The sequence below is a fragment of the Caloenas nicobarica genome, chromosome 3 (genome assembly GCF_036013445.1).
Source record: "Caloenas nicobarica isolate bCalNic1 chromosome 3, bCalNic1.hap1, whole genome shotgun sequence".
Lineage (NCBI taxonomy): Eukaryota > Metazoa > Chordata > Aves > Columbiformes > Columbidae > Caloenas > Caloenas nicobarica.
In genome coordinates, this window is record NC_088247.1 from 88,435,799 (window position 1) to 88,459,007 (window position 23,209).

Sequence of the window (23,209 nt, forward strand, 5' to 3'; positions counted from 1 at the left end):
CCGAGGCTCCGAGCAGCCTTGCAAAGCTGCCGGGTGCGTGGGTTCCCCACGCACCCGGCAGCTTTGCAAGGCTGCTCGGAGCCTCGGCGGGAGCCGGGGGGGTTTGCAAACTCAGGATCCGGCACTGCGGCGTGGAGGGGAGGCGGCGTGTGGGTCACAGCGCGGGCTGGGGGGTTGATGCATAGATGCTGCCTTTTGGGATGACGGGGTGGGGGTTTTCCCTGCTGCCTCTCACAGCAACTGCGAGTTCCCTTTCCTGGTTACTGCCGGGGGGAGAGCATGTGTTTTTGGGGATGCAAAGCAGAGCAGCATGTGGTTTGGGGGATGTGAAGCGCGCTGATGCTCTGACGCCTGGGATGCAGGACTCACCGAAGGGTTTGTTCAGTGGTCCTCTGGCTGTAGGGATGTGCATCTCCGTCGAGCACTGGTGTGTGTGCACAACAGCGGCGCATGTTGCGAGGACCCGCTGGAAGGTGTGTGGACTGGGTATCACATGCTGCCGCGCAAGCAGCTGGGCAGAGCCCCCTTGGCTGTCAGCAAAGCCGCTGGGTCAGGGTTCCTCCAGGTCTTGCTCAAGAAAGTGTTCTCGGTTGCCTGTGGGATGCTGTGGAAGATTTCGGTAAGCATTTCTTTCTGTTCCTGAGCTGTGTTAACAGAGAGCCTGGCCCAGGCAGGAGCGCTGAGAGCTTCTGTGGAGCCCTTTTGCGCTGTCCTCCCCACCCCTGTAGTTAAATCTGAGCCTCTAATTAAATCTGAGCCTCTCACCCATGGTAGGTGCTAATACTGCCAGGCTGACACAGTCCCTGCCTGTGTTCACCAGCATTCCCATCTGCCTTTTGGGAACGGGCTGTAAAGCTGTGGGCTGTGTGGGAAGGCAGCAGCGGCCAAGCCTCGGGGCTGTGGGATCGCAGACAAGCAAGCCTGTATCCTTGAGCCCAGTAGATTCCCCAGGGCTAGGGGCTGCAGGAGGAATTCATGCAGCTGTTAGCCACAGCTGGATGCTCTTCCTGGCTGTTCTGAAGCAGGAAGCAGCCCAAAGGCCCCTCAGTTGCCTGTTGCAAGCTGACACAATTGAGGGACTTCTGTCAATGCCGACACGGGAAATCCCACTCCCCTCCTGCATCGCATCCCGGCTTGGCGGCATGGTTTCCGCTTGCCAGCGCCTGTGAGCTGCCGGACAGCCCCAGGCTCCCTCGGGCCTGCCTTCCCTACAAAGCTGTCCCAGGGTGTGGCTAGGCAGGGATGCTTTTCTCTTGGGTTCACTAGTTATCCGAGTGTGGCTCACGGGCCATTGATACCGTGTCAGTCCAGTGCCGACACCACACGTGTGCCCTCCAGAGCACTCCTGCTCCTGCTGTTGACTTTTGCTCCTGGAAAAGACAGGTATGCTTGCTCTTGGCTCACCATGAAGGTCTTCGCAGAGCAGGAGTGCTTTCTGTACAGCATTGAGGGTTGTAACATAGGCCCCAGAAGGTGGTTTGCAGGGTGGCTGTTCCCCCCCCAGCTAGAGCAGGCAAGAGGTGGGGGCCTATGCTGTGCCAGGTACCTGGAGCGAAGAGGCTGAAGCAATTCACTCCAGCTTGAAAGAGCAAATATAGGAACAGCACACAGGCCGTTGTGGCACCTCCATCCTGCAGTTGTCCCTCTTCTCTTCCCTTCCCTTCCCTTCCCTTCCCTTCCCTTCCCTTCCCTTCCCTTCCCTTCCCTTCCCTTCCCTTCCCTTCCCTTCCCTTCCCTTCCCTTCCCTTCCCTTCCCTCCTCTTCCCTCCTCTTCCTCAAGCTGCGTAATTAACTACTGGCATCGTTTCCCCATCATAGCATCCCTGCTCTCATTATCTTGGGCTGGGAGGTATTTACAAGCCTCGTCCTCTTTGAAGATGAGCCATGGGCTTTGTTCTTGCCCTGGCCTGACCTTTCTCCCTCCTTGTTGTGGTTGGGGGGCAGCCAGGGTGTGGAGGGCAAGGCACTTGTTCACCCACTCCTGTGCTGCACTGTCCTCACTCTGCCTGGCTCCATTCCCAGCTCCCCTGGCAGAGGCAGGGCTTGGGGACCAGCCCCTCAGGCCAGGAGGAGCCCGGAGCACCCACCCGCCCTGTCCAAGTGTGAGGGCACAGGCCATCGGCTTTGGGAAGCCAGCAACCAGCGTCGGCTGCTTTCTCGGGGACACATGTAGATCTCAGTTATTTTCGTCCAGCGTAACATCCAGGTCCTTGGCAAGTGTTAAGGAAGCTGCAACACCCGCTCTTATCAGCAGAGTGCTGTTTGCGCTGCTTGCCAGCTCAGTACTGACCCCACAGTGCAAACTCCGCTCACCTCCCTGCACCTTCCTGAGCTCCCCCAGCGCCTACCTCTGCCCTGTGACTGGTGCTGCTGGGGCTGCAGGACCGCGAGCTCTCGGAGTTGTGTCTCCGTAGAATCATACAATCATTTTGGTTGAGGAGATCCTTAAGATCAAGTCCAACCATAACCTACATCTAGCACTAAACCATGTTCTTAAGAGCCTCATCTAAATGCCTTTTAAACACCTCCTGGGATGGTGACTCCACCACTACTCTGAGCACCCTGTTCCAATGCCTGACAACCCTTTCCGTGAAGAAATCTTTCCTAATATCCAATCTAAACCTCCCCTGGTGCAACTTGAGGCCATCTCCTCTTGTCCTATCAGTTGTTACTTGGGAGAAGAGACCAATCCCCTCCATGCTACAACCTCCTTTCAGGCAGTTGTAGAGAGCGATAAGGTCTCCCCTCAGCCTCCTTTTCTCCAGGCTAAACAAGCTCCAGTTCCCTCAGCTGTTCCTCATCAGACTTGTGCTCCAGACCCCTCACCAGCCTCATCACCCTCCTCTGCACTCTCTCCAGCACCTCGATGTCTTTCTTGTAGTGAGGGGCCCAAAACTGAACGCAGGATTAGAGGTGGGGCCTCACCAGCGCTGAGTACAGGGGGACGATCGTTTCTCTAGTCCTGCTGGCCATACTATTCCTTATGCACACCAGGATGCTGTTAGCCTTTTTGGCCACCTGGGCACACTGCTGGCTTATGTTCAGCTGGCTGTCAATCAACACCCCCAGGTCCTTTTCCGCCAGGCAGCTTTCCAGCCACTCTTCCCAGAGTCTGTAGCTCCGCCTGTTGCGACCCAGCATTTGGCCTTGTTGAACCTCAACTCCACACTAGCTCATACTCAGCTGCCAGCAAGCTCAGGCGCAAAGCACTATGCAGAGTGAGCTACAGGCATTTGCAGGTGGGCAGGAGTAAGGGTTTTAACAGCCAGGCAGCTATTAGGATTTGATTAAGCAGTGCGATAAAGACTTAAGTGCTTCATAGGTTAACAGTGTGAAAGACGTGGGATGGGGAAATAAGTGTGCAGAGTAGGGGCAGACCCTGGATAGGTTTGGTTACATCAGGATTTGTGGTCCAGAGGGACCCCACTGTCCCCAGCTGAGGTTGCAGAGCAGCACTGCACCCCATCTCCTACTCCAGACCCTGCAGACCTGCCTGGGGGATCAGCTGTACATGGGCTCTGGGGTCCCCGTGTGGGAGAGGGGCTGTGGTGCTGCGTGAGGAACGTGTACGAGGGTAATTGCTCCCATGGGACAAAGGAAGCTGTTGTGTAGGGATAGCATTAGCCATTTGTAACTTCATTGCTGACGCTGGTGGTGTGAAGGACATTACTGTTGTGACATTTTGGTCCTGCTCCGCCTTGAACCGATCCTGAGAAAGGGAAGTCTCAAAGAACTGGGCATGTGTGGCTGTCATGCACCATCCGTGACACAAATCAGTGAGCCTGGCATTCCGAGTGCAGTACTGGAGGCTCTCTGTCAGCCTCTCAGTTCAGCCATGTGTGAGCACAGCCAGGCTTGACCTCCAGGAGACCAGCTTTTTTTGAGGCCGAAGGGGAGCAGGGACCTATTGCCTGCTTGCCGGCGCATGCAGAAGCGGCCAGCAGGAAATAGGCAGATTTCCGCAGAGCCTTCTTGCCTTCTTCCCACCACACCACCGCCAGCGTGGTCTGCTCTAGTTCGTTTACTTTAGGACGTGTCTGGTGGGAAAGCAACCCGCTGTGAAATTTCCAGCTGGAAATTCATGGAGTGAACGGCCTGGGAAGCCGCAGAGGCAGGCAGGGCTGGAGGTGGAGAGGAGCAAGGTTGGGAGGGGTACGGCTGAGTCGGGAGCAGCACTGGGATCAGAGGGGTGTGCAGGCAGCCTCCTGCTCTGGCCATGTACGGAGGCTGAATTATGGCAGCAGGACTGGCTGGAGACTCCCAAACCTCTGCCGTTGGTCTTGCTGTGCCCAGGGCAAGCCATCAACCTAAACGTGTACCAGAGTTCTCCTGCAAGGCTGCTGGGGAGAGGGGCATCCCACTTGGGCCACCCTGCTTGGCTTCTGCCAAGCCCATGCTGTGGCTTCAAGCGTGGTTCTCACGGACCTGCCCGGTCCATCACACCTAGCGCAGCCACCCACTGGCACCATGCAGGGACAGGGAGCCGATTGACACCTGCGGCCAAGGACTGGAACGCCTAGAGGAGCTCAAAGATGGTCAGGGCTTTGGGGTGGGCAGCCCCATTTGAGTCTTGCTACAGGTTTGCTTGTGAGAAACCCTTGTGAGAGAAGTTTCCTCTTTTTAGGTTTGGGGATTACCCCTGGAGAACAGCTGGGGGAGGTGGGAGGCACTGGTGGCACAGCTCCCTTCTTGGTGCTGGCCAGGGGCTCAGGGTTGAAGGAGCTGCCTGCCCTGCCTTTGACAAGCCTTGTCTTTTCCTGGCCTCAGGACCGAGATGGAGGCAATTCCATTTTTTTGCCTGGGGTATCCTCCCTTGGGGCTATGGATGAGCTCTTTGATAGCATTTGTTCCAGATGGGACCTCTGCTCCTTTGGGCAGCCCAGCCCATCAGGGTTTGTAGGTGTTGGGCTGTGGCTGAGGCTAGTGGGTTTGGGTGGGTCTCCGCACCTTCCTGATGAAAGCAGGAGCATTATCCACAGGAGGAGGCAGAGCAACGGCAACACAACCAAGCTATTAAGAAACAATCCACCCTCCCCTGCAGCTTCTCCTTCCCATCTTCACACCCACTCCTCGTGGCAATACAAGGTTAGTGTGACCGCGTTGTAAACCACATCAGAGAACTGCTGCCAACACATTCCCGGATGGGGCTGTTACCTCGGGGGCAGCGGGAGTGGGGTACCTGGGCAATGGGGGGCAGGAGCTGTGTGTTGAGGAGGGTCAAGGGAGCTGCCATAGGGCCCCATGCTCCCCCTGCCTGGGCTCTGCGTCTGGGATTGCTCCAAAAGAGGAGCCTTTGATCAGAAACAAAACCCAACAGCAGTAAATTCCCTGGCTGTCCATAAGCAAACACAAGTCCTCTGCCACTAGCTGTCCTTCCCTTCCTCCCCTGTGGCTGCACGGTGTCCTAGAAAGGGATTGCTTCAGCAGGGCTCAGCCCCTGGGCTCCCTATCACCTGGCATCGCCATGGAAGTGCATCGGCATCCCAGTGTGTTCAGGCACTTGGGCAAGCTCCAGCAGGGCACCTCTGACAGAGGCTATGGTACCCTTAGGTCTCCCAGTGGGGAGTCTCAGACCTGGAGACTCAGGCCTGCCCTTGTCTCTTCTGCTCCCCAAGTTAATGCAGGGGAGGCTGGGATGATGTCTGAGCCTGCATACCAATGCCAGCCTCTCCAAAGCACCATTTCAGCATGAGAAGAGCACTCGGGAGCTCTCAGGTGGGGCTCACATGCCTACCTGAGACCTCTCCAAGGATGCTCATGGTCCCGGCAGCCTGGGACCTCATGTCTGTGGCACACCGGGTGGCAGCCGGTTACACAGATGTGGCAGCATCTGCAGGCTGGGATTTGGAAGGGATGTGACTTGCCTTTTCCAGACTTGTGGCCAGGCTTATTATTGTTGGTCATGAGGGAGAGTCTGTTTTGCTGGGGTTTGGGCAGACGCGGGGGTGAGCTCCCCACCTCCTGTTGGTTCTCCCTGCCCTTCCTGTTTGCCATGGGTTAGCTGATGCTAGTGCTGAGAGCAGGAGGTTTGTGCTCTGACTTATTCCCTCTGAAGGAGGTGTCCACCTTGTGCCTTGCTCTGGCTCCACATGTGAGACCTTAGTCCTGCCAGGGTGTTTGGAGAAGCTGAGTTGGTCAGGGAGGAGGGAAAGAGGTGCCAGAGGTGATGTTTCTAGCCTGGGTGTTTACTCCAAGTCCTTTGCTTGCTCCACACTGCTGATGGCATGCTGCCACCTTGGCTTTCCATTCCTCGGTCTACAGACTGCGTGCTGCCCACACGGCTCTTCTGGAGCTGCTGCAGACCCGGCAAGCCCGGGTCTCAGCAGGCAGCATCTTCCCCTCAGCCTAATTTAAAATCAGCTGGGAAGTGTGCAGGTGTGTGTGGCTTCTGGAGTGCCCTCAGGTCCTAGGACTTGTGGGAATGGCTTCGCCGTGCTGCTTGGAGCTGGCTGCAACTTTGGAAGTGAGTGGCTTTAGGCAGGGTCCATGTGGGAGGAGCAGACCCAGCCAGGGCATCATCCCTTGTTCCTCCTTTTCCTTCTGGGCATCATGGGGTGCCCCTTTGCTGGGACAAAGGGTGCATGGGGGTGACAGACATGCTGTCTCCTAGAGCAGAGCTGCCATGCCCCTGTCCATCATGAAATGGCTGCATTTAGCAGCTGAAGCCAGTTCAGAGTTTGTGAGATGCTACGGCTGCCCGAGCAGCAAGCAGGATCTTGGCAGGACAGGCAGCTGGCAGAGGGACCATGCGGGACCACGGCGGGTGCCAAAACCTGCTTCCCCACTCGCCATCCCCTTTCCCAGTAGGGCTGCGGATATTTCATGCCGAAAGCAGTGGTCAGCCAGGGCCTCTGTTCCTGAGCTGGCCTAAAAGGAAAAGGCCACTTGGTCTGCAGGGACCCAAAATAGCCCTGGTATTTCTGTCCCAGCCACCGGGCACAGCTGACATGTGGAGGATGGAGCCAACCTCGACCTGCCACAGGCCTGGTGGTGGTTGGCCACTGCGTGTCCGTCCCAGCTTCTGCCAGGGGGCTGCTGGTCAGCCCCTCCAAATTTTGGGAGCTGGGGAGATGGTGATGCCAGAGGAAGATGTGTTGTTCTGGCTCTGGTTTAATTCCTCCACCCCCCTACTAAATTGGAAGCAGCTGTGCAGCCCAGACCAGCCTCCAAAAAACTGCTGAGTGGTGGCAGAGTGAGCTCTGTCCTTGTGCCAGTTCTCCAGCAGGGCTAGCAGCCTGCTGCAGCCCCTCTGCCGAGTCCTCCGGGTGCAGGGGCAAGCCTTGCTCCATCCAGCCCCCGGGAAGCTCTCCCACCCACTTGGGGGTTTGGGGGCAGTGCAGCCCAGGTGCATGTGGTTCAGCAACTCCTGCTGGTTGTGGGCAGCTCTTGCCAGCTGAGGGTCCTGTCTGCTGCCAGCTCTGTGCTTTGCATCCAGCACCGGCTCCATATGGGAAGGAGCCACAGCTGGAAGGACAGAGCCTGTCTCTTGGGAGGTGAACATGCCCTGGAGTGTGGGAGGCAGGGGGCTGCTGTGGGCAGGTGTTCTTGCTGCTGGTTGACTGCCAGCTTTCTCTGCCCTTCCAGAAGCAGCCCTGTTCTGGGGATGAGCAAGCAACCCTTCGGCTCAAGCTCTCCTGGTCGGGGGAAGAGCCCCTGTAAAGTGCAGAGTGGCATTTGGAGTAGGGGAGCATGTCTGGGTTAAGCTGAGCTCTTGCAGCCTCCTCCACCTAGGGCTCCATGCATAGCTTGGGGAAGGATTTAGAGGGGCTTTTGAGCTTTCTAATGATTTCACAGCCAGCCCCCTGCCCCGCCTTGCCCCTCATCGTAGGGTTGTTTTGAGAATCTCCCAGCTGCAACATAAGCTGTTGCCATCCTTTTGCCCCCGCACCTCTCCACAGATTACTCTGTTCTCAGCTCCCTTGTGTCATTCCTGGCCTGACTCCTTCCCAGGTCTGCCAGCTCTTAGCTCAGTCCTGGGGCCAGGAACATGAAGCAATGGAAGAAGAATCCTCTCCTCTCGGCATCCCAGCACCCTGGGGGCCACCAATGGGCAGGTGGCCTCCTGTAGTCCTACTCTTCACCTCTGGTAGTGCTACCTGAGCAGTCACCTCAGGGTAGCCACATGTTGCTGGTAGATACATCAGGGTATGGAGAAACTCATCTTGCCCCTCTCTTTCATTCCCTGTTGATGGACTCCCTCCCTGCCTGGGTTTCTTCATTCTGCATTCATTGAGTCTTTATCTTCAGACTTGTCTGGTCATGGGTTGTTTCGGTCTCATCCTGTCTTGCTGTGTTCTTCCTCTTTACGGGTCTCGCCTCCGCTGCTTTCAGCTGCAGACGTTAGGGGAAATGGGGACACGGTCCCCCGTAGGCTCAGCCCATCCCTCTGACCTGCTATTGCTGCTGCCCAAGGTGTGGCCAGCCTAGATACCATCTGTACAAAAGGTGGTTCCTCTTGAGCAAGCCTAAGCGTGACAGAGGGGAAGCTACTAAAGCAGAAGAGATGCATCTGGCAGCCGTGCCCCAGGGGGTCTTACCTAAGCACTGCCCCAGCCCCCCAGACAGCACCGCTCTTTCACCCCACTGGGTGGAATCGAGGAGTGTGTCTCCTGCCTGCGAGAGAGCCGGGCTGTGGGCGGGCAGGTACCAGCACTGTGCCGTGTGCTGTGGCATGGTTGGGGTGGCCTCTGCCCCTCATGCATGGCTGTCCTGCTCTGTGGTGGCCTGTGCCACCAGCGCACCAAGCCCCAGGCTCCTCCATGCGAGGAGGATCCACTCCTGGAGGTGCTTCTGGCCACTCCTTGTGCTTCTAGCTGATTTTTACATTAATGGTGTCCGGTTGTTCTCCCCAGGGGTCCTGTAGGGTTTTCTCCACTGGGAAGCGGAAACGGGGCTTCCTCCCATTGTGCCTCTTCCCACTGCAGACGGCGGTCCGACCCCGGGGGAGCACCCCTTCCTGCAGCACCCCCCTCCTGCCCCCACGTCCCCGCAGCCCCAGGGCAGAGCCGGGCAGCACCTCTGGAGGCCACACCGGCACCCCTGGGAGGCTCAGACCAGCCCTGAGGACATGGGCTGTGGGGGGGCTGCTGGCTGCAGAGGATGCCAGGTGAGAGTGAAGGTCTGGGATGAGGCATCCCTGGGCTCTCCCTGAACACATAGCAGTTCCATGGGAAGCCATGACCAGGTGGCATGAGCTTGGTGAGCGTCTCTGTGCCTGCCTGTAGTGGGTCATGCCCCCTCCCTTTCCTACCTCCAGGCAGTCCCTGGAGGCACTGAGACCTGCCTGGAGGCACGTCCAGGTCCTGGAGGTGATTTTTGCTCTTCTTGGAAGAGCCCATACGAATCTCCGTCTCTGCAGACAGGCTCCTGAGAGCAGCTTATCTCTCACCCTCTGACGCCTCCTCTGAAATGACGTCCCCCCCTTGGCTCCTATCCCCCCCGGGTGCTGTATCTCCTCTCACAGCCCTAAACTGCCAGCCTTGGAGCAGGCGACTGTTCCGATATTTGTGGGGCTTTTCCTGCCCCTCCCAAGGCTGCGCCATCCCCATAGTCCCGTGGCCTGAAATGACCAGGAGCGAAGGTCTGGGACTAGCCTGTCCTTCTGGTAAGCTTCTTCCTATGAAGTTAATATGTCCCCCTACCACGGGCAATGACCCACCTGGGGACGACAGCCTTTGATGGGACACGGAACATCTCTGCTCCAGGGGGATCGTGTGGGTGCCTGGAGGGGTTTTCTCTGGCCAGGAACCAGGCGTGCCTGGGCTTGGGTACTCACTACATGCTGGGGGGAGAGGGATGTATGTTCATCATGGGGCTGCCATTGCTAGGGCCCTCTTGTTGGTATTTGGCCAGTCATACATCAGGGCTGGAAAACCACTCAGCAGCCCTGGTGGGGAGGTGGATGCCCACAGCCTTGTGGGACTCGGTGCGGGATGGAAGAGTCTCAGCTGCATTGCCTAGGGGATTTTTGTGGCTGGCTCTGCCTCATCACTGCCTGCTCCCCTTTCCCTGGTGGGAAGCCCTTGAAGGACAGCACTTGAGTCCCGCCGGGCCCTTGGGGAATTTGCCTCCCAGCTGGGTTTCTTTACCTGCTGGGGGCAAGGGCCCCCAGGGAGCCTCTCCGCGCTCCTTGAACTCTCCAGATAAGGGACTTTGCAGCTGACTGGTGTGCACACTTCAAAACACACAGTGGGGTGGAATGCTCCCCCCGCCCCATGCCTCCTTCCCGCAACCCGGCAACCGAGATAACGGCCGGTGGTGGGTGCTGGGAGTGGAGACGCCTCCGTGGCTTCTGCTCCACTGGGAGTTTGCGTGGTGGCTGCGAGTGCCACCAGCCTGGAGGCAGAGAGGGTCTAGAACTGCCGCTCCTTTTGCCATTGGAGGAATGAAGGGAGCAAGGTGAAGCAGGTCAGAAATGGTGCCCAGGGCTGAGACACTTCCCGGGGAGGTGCTGAGGAGGCATAGCTGCTGCTCGCGGTGCAGAAACCTCTGTGGGGTGAGGGTGCTGCTCAGGCTGCCTTGCAGGAGGTTTTTTCTGCCTGCCCAGCCCTGGCAATGCAGAGGGGTTTGTCTGCACACAGTGAGGCGAGGGGGGAGGCAGAAATGCCCCCATCCTGCTGCCTCACCGAGCTCCTTCCTCAGGACGCAGACACAAGCAGCGCTGGGGGGAGCGGATGGTGCAGCAAGCCTGTTTGCAGAGAGGCAGGGCTCGGAAAGGAGAAGAACAAGAATAATAGGAAGTGCTACCAGCTCTGTGATGGATACTGCTTGCAAAGCACATCAGGAGCAGGAAGCCTGCCACAGTCTGTTGGAGGGATGGGGGATTGGAGGAAAAGAGGCCATAGAAGAAAAGCCAAATTGAAGCTTTTGCCTCTCTATCTGCTCCAGAAGAGCCTGGGCAGTTTCTTTCACCTTCTTTTGAGGGGCTCCTCAGAGCATCTGTAGAGGAAAGGTTAAAAAGCAAAGCTAAACAGCAAGAAGTCACTAGGGCAAGGCGATGTCCACCAAAAGGAAAGGGAGGGTGAACTGGCTGGCTGTTGTATGTGGCCTCTAGTCATTCATTCACAACTGCCCCGGCCCCCGGGGACTGGGTGGGGGGAAAGATGTGACGTGGGTTTCTAAGAAGGGCTGGAGGGAACTTCAAGGAAAAGCTGACGGGTGAATCTGCTGTGGCGCCCGGGTGCCTGCGCAGAGATGGGGTCCTGCTGAGGGGCCCCCAAGCTGGGGCAGTGCTTTCAGGGACTCTGGGCTTGTGGTGCCCACACCGTTTCCCAAGAAAAACCCAAACATTCAACCAGGACTTTCAGCCCAGTTTTTAAGGGAACTGGCTGGTCAAGGGGGAGGTCCCTGCATGGCTCTGTAATCAGTACCAAAACAGGAAGGAGAGTGTAGGAGTCAGCGGTCAGTTTTTGCAGTGGAGATTGCTGTGCCGGGTCCCATGTTTTTTCAATGTGTTTGTGAGCGACCTGGAAAAGGGAATGAGCAATGAGATGACGGCTCGCTGAGGCGATCGGATTACTCAGGTTCGTGGGGACAAGTGCCAGCTAGGAAGAGTACAGAAGATCATTACAACACCAGCCAGTAGGCAGATGAAATTCAGTTTGGATAAATATCAAGCGATAGACGAGGGTGGGGGGCAAAAGCCCCTAATCCGCAAACAGGATTACACACTGAGCTGGCCACTCACAGCAAGGCCTGGGGCTATTTCGAATAGCTTGGCATCCATAAAAACACATCGAATCATCTTTCTGAGCGACAAAGCAGAAACAAAGCAGGAAAGCCTTGTGCAGCTCTTCAAATTGGCATCTCACCCCCTTGCAGGCCGTGTGTGCCCACAGTCCCGATGTCTCTGGAAAGGTTGAGGGGAGCCAGGGAAGGCTGGGAGGAAAAAAAGCAACAAGGAGGACTGAAGGCGTGGAGCTGTGCCTGGATGACTAACTGAGCTAGAATTTATCTGTTTGGAAAACGTGCTGCAGGGTGGATACGATCCAGGCCTGTAAAGCCGAGGCTGGCATGGAGAAGCCACTCCAATGTTCATCCACCTTCTGACAGCAACGGCGAGCGAGCCCCAGCTGAGGCCATGCGTGTGGGGAGAGATGCTGCCCTCGCTCAGAGGCTCCCGAGTTTGAGGGGGAAACAGGGATTTCACAGAAGCAGAACCCACCGTGGGCTACAAAACACACGAACAGCATATCCCTGTGGCTGGGGGAGCAGTTGGAGAGTTAGTCTATGCCTGTGCCACTCTTACCCTTTCTTGGCATCTGCTTTTGCCCTCTGATGGAGACGAGCTTTTGAGCCAGACCGGCCTCTTATTTGACCCCAGCTACCTGCCCTTATTTTGGGAGGGCTTGTGTTTGTCCCAGCACTGGGGCGATGGTGCACAATCGCGCGCACACTCATACGTCTTGTGAAATACAAGCACGTGTTCTCGCAGCTGGTGGCTGAAGGCGGTGGCAGGAAGGACACAGTCCCGGAGGCTGGTTCCCCGGACCCTGGCATGAGGTAGGAGAACCCAGGAGTGGCGTGGTTAGAATTCAGGCGTGCACATGAAATCTCATGAAACGGGTGGTCTGGAAGCGTTTCCCATCCTCCAGCTGAGTCACGGCCACCAGGGCTTCACACGATTTGCACACCCGTACCGGGCTTGTTCCTTGCCCGTTGGTAAACCTTGATGTGCCCCCAGATCGGCCTTCCTGCTGGGAGGGCTCTGGTGTCACCCAGGGGGGCGAGCGGATGTAGGGGATGGGGTGAAGCCTGGGGAGGCATCTGGCTCTGCCCCATCTTGGCCACGCTCAGAGGAAGTGCTGACCTTATTCCTGCAAAGTGATCCCCTGCAAGCAGGGGCAGGAGGACACAGGGTGCTCATCATTGAGTGTGATGACAGCCCCTCATCTGGGGACTGCAAGGATGGTGCTACGCTTGGTGTGGCATGAAGAGCTTTTCTTTAAAGAGCTGGTGTTTCTGGGTATAAACCCATAGCGTGCCTGCCCATCACCATGAAATTGCTCTTGAGCGGAAAGCCACGTGTGTGCTGTGCTCACTTTTGGCGAAGGCAGCAGAAGCAGGAGAAAAGGTGATGTGTGGGACGGGAAACGTGGAGAAATCTCCGAAGCCTGGTGATGAAGAGCTGCCTACAGGTGTGGCTGTCCTGCAGTGCAAGTTTTGCTGCGCAGGTTAGACGGTTTTGGTGGCAGCTGGCCCTGCCGCGTGACCCAATACCGCAGGTGTCACTTAGCGTCTGTCAAGGCCTTTGTACAGTGTGAATGGGCAATTAAAATTGTGCTTGCTCTTGTTTGTACCTGCTTAGAGGTGCTATCCTGTGGTTTGTTAAGCCCGCTCCTTGTTACCTTGCTCCTCCTGCTTACACATCACTTCCAAGGGGATGAGACACAGCTCTATGCCCAGGAACAAAATGGATGTCCTTAGATCAAGGTCCTGCGTCACTCCTGCTTTTCCCTATCCCCCAGGCTGTGCAGCCACCAAGCTGGTGGCCAGGCTAAACATCAGGAAACGCCTCGAGAGGTGGTTAGAGCTGTGCTGTGCCAGGGTGGCTGGAGGGTGGCATCGGTCCCCTGGTCCCTTATGGTAGAGCTGCTCTCGTGGGGCAGGAGTAGGGTTGCTACCTGTTGCTGGTGTTTGTTCGTGTGACCTTTTCTGTTTGTTGTAGGGTTGTTTGTAAGAGCTGGCAGCTGGATGCATTTCCTGCTGTAATGAGTGCTGACCTGTGCGCCCCTTGGCAGGCGCTGGCTCTTTGTGGAAAAAATTAGGAGGTACTTAGCGAAGTGAGACAGAAAACAAACAGAGCAGGCAGGAGGCTGCGGCTGGGCAGCCGGGCAGTGCCTGCCGAGGAGGTCAGGCTCCTGACGCAGGGATGTGGGCGCTCTCCGGACGGAAGCAGGAGGTGGCCGGGAAGCAGCGTGGCAGAGCAGCACGGAGCACCCTGCCCTGCCATCCACCGAACCTCCCTGCCGCCCCTGGCTCCTGCCACCTCCTACACAACACCCTTCCCTTCTTCCCTTTCCTGGGCACTGCAGACAGGCGCCTGGGCAGCGGGACCTGGGCTGTGTGCCAGCTGTGGTACCCGACACCTCTTCTCCTCCTCTGTGGATGCCACTAGACCCACATGGCCCCAGCCCCCGTGACTGGAGCTGGGGCCTGACACTGACCCCTAAGAGCAGGGGGGTGTGGAAGGGGGCGGACCGCGCCGCCTTCAAATACACCGAACTCGGGCCTTGCCCTGGTTCCGTCGTTCCCAGGTATGTCTGTGGGTCAGCCCCTGCCCCCGTTTCTTGGGACACTGATGTGAGCTGGTGGAGGTCTGGGAGGGTGGCCAGGGGCTTGGCTGGACAAGGGGCAGCATGCTGAGGGCTTGCTGGGGACCCGCAAGGGGAGCCGGGCTTCTCCTGCCTGTTTGGGAGAGAGATCTGTTTGCTTGGGGACAAGCACTGGCCCTGGTGGGGTTTCTGTGTGCGAGGGGGTGGCAGTCGTGCTTGCAGATCCCCCTGCTGATCCCAGGTCGGGGCTCAGGGTGTCCCCTGCCCACAGATGCACTGGCAGGCTGCCAGGAGGCGATTTTGGGATGTTTTCTCTGGAAGCTCAGGCAGCTCACAAGGACAAAGCGGGAGCTATTATATGCTGTGCTGTCTGCGTGGTAAGGCAGGGGAGAAATGCTGCAGCCAGCTCCGGTGTCATGGGATGGCATCTGCTGGGTTGGTGGGGCTTTCGGTCCCATGCAGACCTACCTGTCAGCCTGCTCTGGCTTTTCCAAGCAGCCGGTGAGCTTCCCAAATCCTTCTCCGCATCCTGCTGGCTATGTTTTGGCTCTGTCATAGCTGTAGGCTCCCCAGCCTGCAGGTCCGCACCAGAGGAGGTGGTGAGCTGCGGCCAGAACCACGCAGGCGCCTGCGACAAGGCACATGGGTTCTGCTGCCTTTAATGCGTGCCGGGGCTGGCAGGGACTACAGATCCCAGCATGCTGCTGCCGGCTTGCCTCCTCCCACGCCATACCTGGCAGGGCGCAGCCAGGGATGCTGTAGCGGAGCACTGCCGACGGCCAAGGGGCATGCCCTGGGGGGGCCAGGGGCTCGGTGCCAGGAGCCCCACTGCAGATGAAGCCCTGGGAGAGGTGCTGGAGCACCCCATGCTGCGTCGACCAGACTGGAAAAGGACAAGGCAGGCCTGCAGCTTCTCTGGAGCGGCTAATCCTGCAGAAGAGGGGGGGGAGCGGGGAGGGAAGGTCTCTTCTTGAGGGTCCTGGGGCTGCATCTCTGGGGCTGTCTGCAGGGAAAGCAGTGCCGGGGCGGTGGCAGGGACCAGGCAGGTGGTGATGGGGGAGAAGGAGCGGTGGGCACCAGGGAGGGGACAGCAGTGCCAGGGACACCCTTGGCTTTCCAAGGTGACCCAGGAAAGGGCTGCGAGAGGCCCAGGGAAGCAGGAGTCGGAAATAGGGGTTTTTTAGTGGTGGTTCTGGTGAGAGAGACTGCTGGATTAAATGTCTTTTGTGCCGCCATGCCCCAGGTGTTGGAAGGAGGTGAGGAGGGCAGGGGGGGCAGACACAGCCCGCTGCGCGTATGCTTCACTCACAGCCTGAGGATTGGGGGCACAGAGAGCTGCAGGCTTACAAATCCTTTAAGAGCCTGCTGTTGAGCAGCTGGGCAGCTGGCGCCGAGCAGCCTGGGCATCTCAGGAAGGTGATTTTCCCTTCAGAGGGAAGGCTTGCTGTCCCCAGCCAGCAGCATAAGGCCATGTGTCACAGACCCTCAGCTGAAGGGCTCTGAGCCGCAGGTTTCCAAAGCTAGCTGGGCTGTCTTCTCCTCATTTGCCATCTCTGTTTGGCTCCCAGTACTGCGGAGCACTTACCCAGCAGCACAGCCGTGGAGTTACAACCAGCACTGCCCCTGCCTAGCCTGTGTCACTCACTCTGCCATAAAATCCTCTACTTTCCAGACGGAGAGCAGCCACGAGACTTGCTGGGACTGGTGCTGACCCTGGCCACGCAAGATGACAGCAAGAGACGGTCCCCAAGATAGGTAATGCGGGGCTCCAGGCTGGGTGTTGGGGCACATCCAGGACACCAGGAGGTCAGGGACAACGGGGGGACTCAGCATCTGGGGAACCCCCTCTCCTGCATGCTCACTGGGCTACCGAGCTGTCCCTTCCACAAGGTGCAAACTCTGTCAGCTTTTCCATAGCAAACAGGCTGTAAACAGTGAACACCTGAGTGCCACGTGCCGAAGAGCAGCCAGCCTCCCCCCACCAGGGGCGGGTCTCCCACGGCACCTCTGCGGTGCCACGGTCTCCTCTGGCAGCCCAGGCTAGCTGGGACTGTGGGGCAGGGGCAGGGCAATACATTTCATCCTCCCTCCTTCCTCCTGGTGCCTCTGGCTGCAGGGTTGGGGACAGTCAGAAGCGATGCCTGTGCCCTGCCCAGCGTCCTGCTCCAAACCTTTCCATCACCTCTGCAGGTACAAGGCTGTCTGGCTGATCTTCTTCATCCTCGGCCTGGGAACGCTGCTGCCATGGAATTTCTTCATGACTGCCAGGGAGGTAAGGGCTTCCTTCCCGCTGCTGCCCATGACACTAATTGTCCCTTGTCACATCTAGGGACCACGGCGTAGGTATGGCAGCATGCCACAGTGTAGAGTCCCCATGTTTGCACGCAGGAGACAGAAGTGTGGGTGACCTTGATGGGATGAGTGGTGCTGAGGTGGCAGGAGGGCTGGGCGCGGGGCTGGAATGGGGAGAAGGGTGGCCTGAGTGTGTTGGAGGGAGGCCTCGCAGCACCTCGGCCCCACCAGGATCCTTCTCTCGCAGTATTTCATCAGCCGCCTCGGGAACCAGACCGATGAGGCTGCCTTTTCCCCCAACTACCTGCAGTCCTTGTTTGACAACTTCATGACTCTCTGCGCCATGGTGCCCCTCCTCATCTTCACCTGCCTCAACTCCTTCATCCACCAGCGGTGAGCATTGCCCTGTCCTTGCCCCTACCAGCCCCCATAGGGCTGCTCAGCCACGGCTCATCCTCCTGCCCCAGCACTGAGTCAAGCCGCAGCCCATTCAGTCCAGTCAAAGGCAAAACATCAGCCTCCTGTGCTGGGGTTTGACTGGAATTCCCACGGGAGAGCTTGGTCCCAGCCTCACAGGCTTTTTTGTGGGGTGGATTTTGCTCACTGAGACTCTCTCTTGCAGGATTCCCCAGCAGGTCCGCATCTTGGGCAGCCTGGTGGCTATTGGGCTGTTGTTTTTAATCACCGCAATCATGGTGAAGGTTTCCATGGAGCCTCTTCCCTTCTTCATCTTTACTATGATCAGCATTGTCTTCATCAACTGTGAGTGAGGCAGCAGGGGGAAGGAAAGGGGCACAGCCCCATGGCTAGTGCTGGTCTCTCTGAGAGAAAAGCATGACCCTTGCTGCTAGAGCCAAAGAGGAGGGAGACCTGCCCTCCCTCGCAGGGTGGGGGCCTTGGCTCCCCGCAGACGTGCAGTCCATCCTCGCCTTTGGTTTCTCATTTCTGCTCATCTTTCTCCTTCGCAGCCTTCGGCGCCATCCTCCAGAGCAGCCTCTTTGGGCTGGCAGGGCTCCTGCCTGTCAGCTACACAGCTCCCATCATGAGTGGTCAGGGCTTGGCGGGCACCTTTGCTGCTTTGGCGATGATCTTCAGTATTGCCAGTGAGTAATCCCTGCCCTGCAGGTGACAGAGCCTTCCCAGAGCACTGCTGTCAACAGGATCTGCTGGGCTCATGCTACAGAGTTGGGTGGGAGATGGCAGCAGGGCCCCACTCCTCTCAGCCCTCATCATCTTCTTCCTTTTTCCCCCCTTTTCCTCCCTTCCTGTACTCCCAGTTGGTGCCCAGCAAGCCAAGAGCTTCATCGGTTACTTCACCACAGCCTGTGTGGCAATCGCGCTGGCAATCTTCTCCTACATCCTTCTGCCTCGCATGGTGAGACTTTTGTCATCCTGGTGGGGATGGCGTGGGGACCTGGGACCTTTTGCACATCGCAGCACAAGGACCATGGCCCAGTGGCACCCCAGCCTTGGCTCCTACCAGCCTCCACCTCCTGGGTCAAGGCAAGCCCTCCCCTGCCCCAAGGGAGCTCTCTAGGATACTTCCCACCTCAGATACCCCTGTATCCTTGTGCTACTGTGGAAATGAGCCCCTGGGTGAGCAGAGAAGCATAAGTATCGGACATAAGTGGAAGGAATAGTTTGCCCGTATTGCCCAGATCTGCCAGTACCACCCAGCCCCTGGCAGCCTTCTTTCTTCACGGGTGAATGAGCTCCCCATGGCTGTCTCTCTGCAGGATTTCTTCCGATACTACTCCATGAAGGACAAGACAGAGTACCGTGTGTACAATGCAGAGCTGGAGACCAAGAGAGACCTGATTAAGAAAGGTAAGGGGCTGAAAGGAGGAAGAGGAAGGAAAGAGAGGAAGAGCTGAGAAGAAGAATGAGACAGAAGACTAAATTAGATCTCAGCTTTCTGGGGTCTGCTATGCCCTACTTGTGTCTCTCTCTGCAGATGAGCCCAACGGGATGGAGCAGAATAACTCAAAGATTATCCCTATCCACAACCCTGATGAGAAACCTTCAGTCATTGCCATTTTTAAAAAGGTCTGTGAGTTGCCCCTCATATCAGGGGATGGGCACAGGTGTAGGAGGGCAGGAGGAGAAGAGACCAGCCCTGCACTGGTCTCTTACCTTGTGTTTGATACCAGCCTCTTCTTTCATCTGCCTAGCTCTGGGTCATGGCTGCGTCTGTCTGCTTTGTCTTCACTGTCACCATTGGCGTCTTTCCTTCCATCACAGCTAAGGTGTCCACTGTCCTCGGAGAGGGAAACAGATGGAGTAAGTGTGGCTAGGGATGGGGTGGGGTAGGAGGAAACTGGGAACAAGGTAAATGGGAGGAAACAAAGTGGGGCTTGAAGTAGTAGGGGTGCCTGAGGGGAAGAGGAGACCATTGTGCATGATGGTTTGTGTATGGGCACCAGCCTGACTGGGAGAGCATTCCAGTCCTTAGTGAGAAACCAGGAGGACTCAGACCCGAAAGAGTGCCTGGGGCATCCTGGGCTTGTCAATGACCTTCTCTCCCTTCTGCAGATTCCTACTTCATCCCTGTCTCCTGCTTCCTGCTCTTTAATGTCTTTGACTGGACAGGACGGAGTCTCACTGCTCTCTTCACATGGGTAAGTGTGGGGCAGGGAGCAAATGCCCAGGCACTCCTCATCCCCAGGCCCCTCAGCCATGGCTGTCACTGGGGCTGCCAGCCACAGCTTGGAGGAAGGAGGTGCAGAGCTGACTCCCGCCCTGGCTTTAAGTCCTAAGCAGAGATTTATGGGTCAGAGCCGAGAACCACAGTGTTGTCCTGTCCTCCTCCCACCCTTCTTTCAGCATGGCGTGGATGAAGCTGCCTCCTCCATTTCAGCCTCTTTGTAAACAAACCTTCACTCCAGCTATGCAAACAGCCAAGCAGGAGCGTGGCAAGGAAAGAGGGTGAAAGACAGGGCAGCCCAAAATAAAACCTCGCCTCCGCACAGGACACAGCTGCTTTAAAGAGCCTTGTCCTGGGAGCAGGGCAGAGCCATGCCATACGGGTCACAGAGCTGTCTCCTGCCGTGTCCCCTTGCTCTCATCTCCTCTGCTTGGCTCAGAGCTGCTGCAGCTCAGTGCTTTGAGCTGTGATTGGGGTGGGTGAGGAAGGGGCCTGTCCCATCTGTCTCTCTTCCTGCCCCTTCACCTACCCCCCAAGCGCCGTTTCCCCCTGTGTTGTTAAGGCTGTTTGTTTAGGGAAGCTCCTCAGCACCATATACCATGAGGTCTGTCTGGCCTGGCTTCTCTGCAGCCTGGAGCTGCTTCTCCCCCGGCCATCACTGCTGGCTGCCCTTGGCCTTGGCCACGAGCCGCATTGCCTGGTGTCCAGGCCGCAGCCTCCGTGGTGAGATGACCCAGCAGGAGACGTTTCCAAAACAAGGCTGTGTGGAAAGTCTGACTACATGTGGTTTGGGCTTAATTTCCCTGGTTGGGGCCCCACTCGCTCCTTTTCTCCTCCTTAGGCAGGAGAGGCTGCTGCTCTTGCCTGTTTGCCCACAGACATAGCAGCTGTCCTAACCTCAGCTTCCCCCCGTTCTCATGAAGTGTCCCATGGCTCTGCCGGCCCACGCAGCTCCCAAGGCAGCTGTGGGTCTCTCCTGACCCCAGGCCAGTGAGCCCTGTCATTTGCGACCCTGGCACCCCGCAGTGGGGGACCCCAGACAGAGCCAGGCACATCTCATACCAGGGACTGCCTTGCTCCCAGCTGCAGAGACAACATGGGGGGGCCGTCCCAGCCTCCCATGTCCAGGGACTCTGTAGGATCCAAGGAGACTTCAGTCCATGCCTTTCCCAGCACTTTCCAAAACAGCCCCAGCATAATCCATTTCCCAGATTGCTGGATTTCGCCTCGCTTGGCTGGGGGATGGTGTAGGAAGCTGAGGAGCTGCTTAAAGCCCAATTTGCAGGCCCTGAGGTGCCAGAGGGGATTTACCTCAGCCAGCCTTGTCCTGTGTGGTGGTTTGCTGCTGGAGGAGATTGCGTGAGTGTGCACGAGGCTCTCCTGCCTGCCTGCCTGTTGTTTCCAGCAAGGGCTTAACAGTCACTCACAAACCCAACTCAGTATTTTGGCTCTAGTGCTGCTGTTTTCCAAGTCATCTGGGATAGGACTTACAGGGCAGTAGTGAGACCTAGTAGGACCTCCTTACCACAGCAAGCAGTGATGCTGAGATTTTTTGCAGTGGAGAAAGTCTCTCAGCAACTTTGCCCTCTGTGTGGCTCCTCTGCAGCCCCAGCACAGCAGGGACAGCCACTGCAGCCCCTGCTTTTATGCCACAGGATGGGGAGTGCCCAATTCTCAGCTGCTCAATGACCTGTGTTTTTCTCCCAGCCTGGAAAGGACAGCTGCCTCCTGCCAGTGATGGTGGTCCTCCGTGTCATCTTTATTCCTCTTTTCATGCTGTGCAACGTGCAGTCCCGTAAATACCTGCCTGTGGTATTCTCTCATGATGCCTGGTACATCGTCTTCATGATTTTCTTCTCCATCTCCAACGGCTACCTGGCCAGCCTTTGCATGTGCTTTGGGCCCAAGTGAGTAAGAGCTGGGGCCAGGGGAAGGGTTGGTTACATCCCCAGGCAGGGCACAGGGCACACATCCCCAAGGATGGGTCTGATTCCTGTTTCTCCCCTAGGAAAGTGCTTGCCCACGAAGCAGAGACAGCTGGAGCCATCATGGCCTTTTTCCTGTCACTGGGGTTGGCCCTAGGAGCTGCCGTCTCCTTCCTGATCCGAATTCTCATCTAGCAGGGGCACCCAGGGGGTGCAGGGACACCGAGAGATGGCTCCGCGTCCTCCTCCGAGGCCCTGGACACCTTGGCACTGTGGGGAGATGACACCTCATGCCTGCCCCTGCCAAATCACACTGCCACGGCAGGCATTATGCCCAGGGACGGTTCCACTCCTGCAGGGTTGGCCTGGCTTCTGCCACGCTCGGCTGTGTGATGCCTTCAGGCCTATGTGCCTTCTCCTTCCCCATGCTGTGTGTTTGTGTAAGACCTCCCAGGATCTCATAGAGGTCCAGCTGCCTCCCACGCTGCATAATTTCCCCCGCTCAAGGCCAAAAGCCAATCTCAGCCTCCTCTGTGATGGAGTTGGAGGCTGGTATCCAGTGTTATTCCCTCTCTTGCCCTTGTCCCCAAGGCACCTGGGGACTTGCTCTCCTCCCCTTCCAGGGGGCCTGGAAACAGCCCACACCACTTCTGCTGGTGAGACTTGCAAATGAGGAGGAGAGGCCCAGCCAGCCTCGCCATCCCTGCTCTCTGCTAGGCGCACAATCCCCTCTCCAGCAGCAATCCCGAGGACACAGAGATCCCTGTCCCACCCATATGAAGAGCCAACACTGTGGCTAGGCTGAGGGAGGAGGTCTCCACACCTTACCTTCTCTCCCTCTCCTTGCCTTTGTTCCCTACATTTTTGTGTGTGTGTGTGATTCTACCATTCTTTCTGCCTCCTAGTTGTGTGACAGGAGGCCCCACCATGAGCTACAAGAGGAGAGAAGGCAACTCCTTTCCCACCCTGCCTGTGCTGCAGGGGGAGGCCTGACCTCTCCCTTGGCTTTCCCATCCCTTGTCCGTGTAAACGTGTCTGTACAGTTGCTGTTTTCTATAAAAAGACCAAAAGGCCTCTTTGGGTATGTGTGTGTGTCTCTCCATCACCACAGGGGAGAGGGCTGCAGAGAGGTAAGGGCTGAAGGGAGCAGGCACCAGCATTTCCCGGGTGTCCCCAGGGTTTCCTCTAGCCATCATCAGCTGGTGGAGTAGTGTGTGCATTCCCTGCAAAGGCTTTTTACCAAGCCCTGTTACGGCAGGACAAGGGATAATGGCTTTAAACTAAAGGAGGGGAGATTCAGGCTACACATGAGGAAGAAATTTCTTACAGTGAGGTTGATGAAACACTGGCACAGGTTGCCCAGAGAGTTGATAGATGCCCCATCCCTGGAAGCATTCCAGGCCAGGCTGGATGGGGCTCTGAGCAACCTGATCTAGTTGAAGATGTCCCTGCTCATTGCAGGGGCGTTGGACTGGATGACCTTTGAAAGTCCCAACCCAAATTATTCTATGGAAGGCCCAACAGTTCTCCACTATGGGGACCAGGGCAAGATGGGAAGGGGGTGCTGCCCTCAGGGTATACCACAGAATCACAGAACGTTAGGGATTGGAAGAGACCTCAAAAGATCATCTAGTCCAATCCCCCTGCCAGAGCAGGAACACCCAGATGAGGTTACACAGGAAGGCGTCCAGGCGGGTTTTGAATGTCTTCCAGAGAAGGAGACTCCACAACCTCCCTGGGCAGCCTGTTCCAGTGTTCCGTCACCCTCTCTGTGAAGAAGTTTCTTCTCAAATTTAAGTGGAACCTCCTGTGTTCCAGTTTGTACCCATTGTCCCTTGTCCTATCATTGGTTGTCACCGAGAAGAGCCTGGTTCCATCCTCCTGACACTCACCTTTTACATATTTATAAACATTAATAAGGTCACCCCTCAGTCTCCTCTTCTCCAAGCTAAAGAGACCCAGCTCCCTCAGCCTTTCCTCACACGGGAGATGCTCCACTCCCTTCATCATCTTTGTTGCCCTGCGCTGGACTCTCTCCAGCAGTTCCCTGTCCTTCTTGAACTGAGGGGCCCAGA

At 57.3% G+C, this 23,209-nt stretch overlaps 1 protein-coding gene across 6 annotated transcripts in view; it reads left to right on the forward strand.

Annotated features, from left to right (window-relative positions):
- The window catches only part of SLC29A1 (solute carrier family 29 member 1 (Augustine blood group)), a 34,694-nt gene extending 12,438 nt beyond the window's left edge, over window positions 1-22,256 (forward strand). For 4 of the 6 annotated variants that reach the window (XM_065630581.1, XM_065630579.1, XM_065630583.1 and 1 more), the window contains 12 exons: window positions 15,946-16,028; window positions 16,464-16,545; window positions 16,813-16,958; window positions 17,188-17,327; window positions 17,534-17,668; window positions 17,843-17,940; window positions 18,302-18,392; window positions 18,520-18,611; window positions 18,737-18,845; window positions 19,098-19,183; window positions 20,917-21,116; window positions 21,218-22,256. In XM_065630581.1, the coding sequence (XP_065486653.1) occupies window positions 16,000-16,028; window positions 16,464-16,545; window positions 16,813-16,958; window positions 17,188-17,327; window positions 17,534-17,668; window positions 17,843-17,940; window positions 18,302-18,392; window positions 18,520-18,611; window positions 18,737-18,845; window positions 19,098-19,183; window positions 20,917-21,116; window positions 21,218-21,329 (1,320 nt within the window). In that variant the 5' untranslated portion in view covers window positions 15,946-15,999 and the 3' untranslated portion in view covers window positions 21,330-22,256. Of the gene's footprint in view, window positions 1-14,135; window positions 14,256-15,069; window positions 15,172-15,945; window positions 16,029-16,463; window positions 16,546-16,812; window positions 16,959-17,187; window positions 17,328-17,533; window positions 17,669-17,842; window positions 17,941-18,301; window positions 18,393-18,519; window positions 18,612-18,736; window positions 18,846-19,097; window positions 19,184-20,916; window positions 21,117-21,217 lie in introns of those variants that run through there. The other 2 variants (XM_065630580.1, XM_065630584.1) reach the window with 2 other exon arrangements.
- Window positions 22,257-23,209: the final 953 nt, after the last annotated feature.